At 35.8% G+C, this 3915-nt stretch overlaps 2 protein-coding genes across 2 annotated transcripts in view; both read left to right on the forward strand.

Annotated features, from left to right (window-relative positions):
* The window catches only part of LOC107672528 (mucosa-associated lymphoid tissue lymphoma translocation protein 1-like), an 11437-nt gene that overhangs the window by 6957 nt on the left and 565 nt on the right, over positions 1 to 3915 (forward strand). The window contains exons 12-16 of the mRNA XM_016465756.1: positions 655 to 832; positions 934 to 1005; positions 1107 to 1234; positions 1469 to 1618; positions 3151 to 3308. Coding sequence (XP_016321242.1) covers positions 655 to 832; positions 934 to 1005; positions 1107 to 1234; positions 1469 to 1618; positions 3151 to 3308 — 686 coding nt within the window. The remainder of the gene's footprint in view (positions 1 to 654; positions 833 to 933; positions 1006 to 1106; positions 1235 to 1468; positions 1619 to 3150; positions 3309 to 3915) is intronic.
* Positions 2105 to 2887, forward strand: LOC107672560 (mucosa-associated lymphoid tissue lymphoma translocation protein 1 homolog). Its single transcript, XM_016465800.1, has 2 exons — positions 2105 to 2222; positions 2368 to 2887. The coding sequence occupies exons 1-2, from the start codon at positions 2121 to 2123 to the stop codon at positions 2824 to 2826; spliced, it is 561 nt and encodes a 186-aa protein (XP_016321286.1). The 5' UTR covers positions 2105 to 2120; the 3' UTR covers positions 2827 to 2887.

The following is a 3915-nucleotide window of genomic DNA, read 5'->3' on the forward strand; positions in this document are numbered from 1 at the left end:
CTAGACTAAAACATGCCAGCCCAGAAAATATATTGAAATTGGTTAAAATTTTCTGCTATTTGTAGTTGTTCTTTTTGCACTTTAATCTGTTTGTTTACTTTATACATTTTTATTTATTGTGCAATGTTTTATTGTATTTAAATGTTCAAGTTTTTTTTTAAGTTGTTAAACTTGTTTTTAATACAGTAATATAGAAGTTTTTTATCTTATCAACCTGTTTAGTAGTAATTCAATACAATACCATATACTGTGATAAATGTTTCGGCACTCATTGTGAAACGTAAATTTGATACTGTCACATGCCCAATATGTACACAAGTTCAAACAGAGATCCTCAGCCGAGGGAAACCTTTTCAGCAAATAGCAACTTCATTTTTGATTAATGCTTCATGCAAAGCTATCGTATGACTTTTAGAATTCCTATAAATATAGTTAATGTGTCAAACTGATTCCAAACTTTTTTGGAATTTAAAAAAAGTGTGATTCACCATCCACTTTCATTGTATGAAAAATAACAGACCAGACAATCTGTAAAATATCTCATATATATATTAAAGTCGTACAGGTTTGGAATGACATGAGAGTGAGCAAATGACGACAGAATGTTCTTTTTTTTGATTGAAATGACTCTTCGACGATTTTTCCTCACTGTAGGTTTGTTGTATTATGCTGGTCATGGTTATGAGAACTTTGGGAACAGCTTCATGGTGCCCGTTGATGCCCCAAACCCATACCGCTCAGGCAACTGTCTCTGTGTTCAGAGCATTCTGAAACTGATGCAGGAGAAGGAGACTGGACTCAATGTCTTCCTCCTGGACATGTGCAGGAAAAGGTGTGGATTTTGTGGTTTTAAAATGCGGGATAACAAATCATGTTCACATTGGCATTACATACATTGGTTATCATCATTCTAACACTAATATATCGCTTCAGAAATGTACATGATGATGCCATGCCAAACGTTGTGCTCAAAGTTACAGCCAATATTGTGTTTGGATATGCCACGTGAGTTATAGTGTCTTTCTTTTTCATCCAGAAATAACATGCTGCAATACATTTTGTTTTCTATCTGACATGTTATGTTGTGATGTATTATTTTTCTGAAGTTGCCAAGATGCTGAGGCTTTTGAATTGAGTTCAAGTGGATTCACCAATGGAGTCTTTATTAAATTCCTGAAGGAGCGCCTCCTAGAGGATGAGAAGATAACTGTTCTGCTAGACAGAGTGGCTGAAGGTGAGGGAACCTTGAGCATGTTAAAGTTAAATGAAGCATTACAACTTTTATTAGTTAAATGCAGGTCCATTAAGCTCAAACAAATGATTAACTGATTTGAAAAGTGTACTTCTACTTTCAGTACTTACTCACTGTGACTACTACTTCTACTAACGATAGTAATAATTTCCCATATTAATTTCAATTCATATTTCATCTAACTTGTGTTTGGTTGCATGTCATGCTTGTTTGTAGATATGGGTCAGTTTGACCCCACAAAGGGTAAGCAGGCTCTAGAGATCCGCAGCAGTCTGTCAGAGAGACGTTCCCTCACTGATCCCATCCACCCCGGGGACTACTCCGATGCAGCCGAGGCACAGAACCTGCTCTGGTCTAAAGCACATGGTATTGTCAGCTACTTCAAAATATTGTGCAACTCCTATAAATAACCATATAAAAGAGGTTCACAGTAAAATGTATATTGACGTTACAAAAAAGGCATATAAGTTCTGTTAATGAAAATAACATTTTAGTTACTACTAGTAATGTGCAAGATGACAAAACGTTAAAACGTAACAGCCCTAACTCTATTAAAAAATGTAATATATAAAATTTTAAAACATTTGTTAAATTAAGTAACAATTGGATTTAAATCAACCATATTCCTACCTTCTTCTAAAACACTCGGTCCATTTGTGTTTTTTCCTCACCATATTTTCATCAACATTGTTTTTACTGAAACCATTTAATTATTATCATGATGCATATTATTTATTGTTGACAATGCCAAAAAAAACCTTGATTAAACAAATGTTTTCATTTCATCATGACATGAGATGATTCCTATCATCTCATATGACCATATTAACAGATGATAGTGAAGGACCTGGATGTGGACCCTAAGTTGATGAATAAAGAAACTCTGGAGGAAACAGGAAGCTTCTTACTTTCAGGCAGTCTTCCTCATCACTGCCTCTACACCAGACTCAGCTCACTGCAGAAACTCAAGGTTCAGCTTAGGACTTCATCAACACATCATAATCTAAAAAGACTTCTTTAGCTAGATCTAGATCTGATTTACAATACGTTTAAATTAATTAAAAACTACCTTGATACCTCTTTTTCCTTCTCATGCTTTTCTTGCTGATTTACAGGAGGAACTAGCTTTCACTGTCTGCCTACAAGTCCAGTTTAACTCCCTAGATGAGCTAGTCCAGTGGAACATGGACGTTAGCATCGGCAAGCCCCTCACCGCCAAACTGGATCTCAACCGTCCCACCAGGAAGAACAGCTGTCAGCTGACGTGTCTCATTCCGCACAGCCCCTCGACCAGCCCCAGCCACAGCCCCGCGTCTGACCGCCGCTTCCACAGCCAGAGCCCCTGCTTCCCCCAGCTGTACGCCAACCCCTACCTCAACGTCTGTGAGCCTCTCCACGGAGCTGTAGGGGGTTATGGGGACTTTCGATTGTACGTTGACCATACATATCAATATGAGAATATGCCATGCTCACCCTTCCTGAACCCACCAAGTATTCCCATTGAGACCACTGATGACATTGACGACATGCAGAATGAGTTCATGAATAGTTTGCAGCTCTATAACCATCCCTGAGTGAGTACACAGTGTTAAACAGATGATTGAAGGGATACTCCACACAAAAATGAAAATTCTCTCATCATTTCCTCACCATATTTTCATCAACATTGTTTTTACTGAAACCATTTAATTATTATCATGATGCATATTATTTATTGTTGACAATGCCAAAAAAAACCTTGATTAAACAAATGTTTTCATTTCATCATGACATGAGATGATTCCTATCATCTCATATGACCATATTAACAGATGATAGTTCTCAATAAGTGAAACGGTACTGGAAATAAATCTTTTTCTCAGCATTTGTCAAATTTTGGCTTTTGTGTTTCAACTCAGAACTGCCAGAGAGTAAACTTCTGGACTTTGAGTGTGGAGTCCAGATAAAAATGGACTTTGCTGCTGAGTTTTCGAACGTGCTGGTCATCTACACCAGCATTGTGAAAAAGCCAGAGGAGATGCTGTCGTGTCAGGCACACATAACTGACCTCCCTTTGGTTAGTGGTCTTTGTTTTTATTTTGGAGAAAGAAAATGCAATGTCTCGTTATTTATTCATAAACACTACCATTAAAAGATGTGGGGTCAAAAAAAAAGAATCTGTTTATTCTGCAAGGACACATTAAATTGATCAAAAGTGATAATAAAGAAATTTGTTACACACAATTTCTATTTAAAAATGCTGTTCCATTAAACTCTCTATTCATCAAAGAATGTATCATGTTTTCCACAAAAATATAAAGCAGCACAACTGTTTTCAACATTGTTGAAATGATAAGAAATGTTTTGTGAGTAATGATGTAGTAATGGAGTAATGATGCTGAAAATTCAGCTTTGCCATCACAAAAAAAAAAATATATTAAAAAAAAACCCTTTGTAAATTGAAATAATATTTCGCAATATCACAGTTTTTACTCTATATTGTGATCAAATAAATGCAGCCTTGCTGACCATAAGAGGCTTCTTTCAAAAACATTAAAAATTCAAACTTTTGAACAGTAGTGTATATCTGCAAAAGTCAATCTATCTCATTATTTAGCTATACATATAAACTAATCTTAAAAAAAAAAAAGAATAGATTTAATAGGACTAATAGCATTCTTGTC

This window comes from Sinocyclocheilus anshuiensis, unplaced genomic scaffold, assembly GCF_001515605.1.
Source record: "Sinocyclocheilus anshuiensis isolate Anshui unplaced genomic scaffold, SAMN03320099.WGS_v1.1 scaffold176, whole genome shotgun sequence".
Lineage (NCBI taxonomy): Eukaryota > Metazoa > Chordata > Actinopteri > Cypriniformes > Cyprinidae > Sinocyclocheilus > Sinocyclocheilus anshuiensis.

Excerpts from the sequence above, each read along its gene's own strand:
- LOC107672560 (XM_016465800.1), top strand. The coding sequence starts at position 2,121 with ATGAATAAAGAAACTCTGGAGGAAACAGGAAGCTTCTTACTTTCAGGC. Across the intron at positions 2,223-2,367 it reads GCTCACTGCAGAAACTCAAG|GAGGAACTAGCTTTCACTGT; the intron begins GTTCAGCTTAGG and ends GCTGATTTACAG.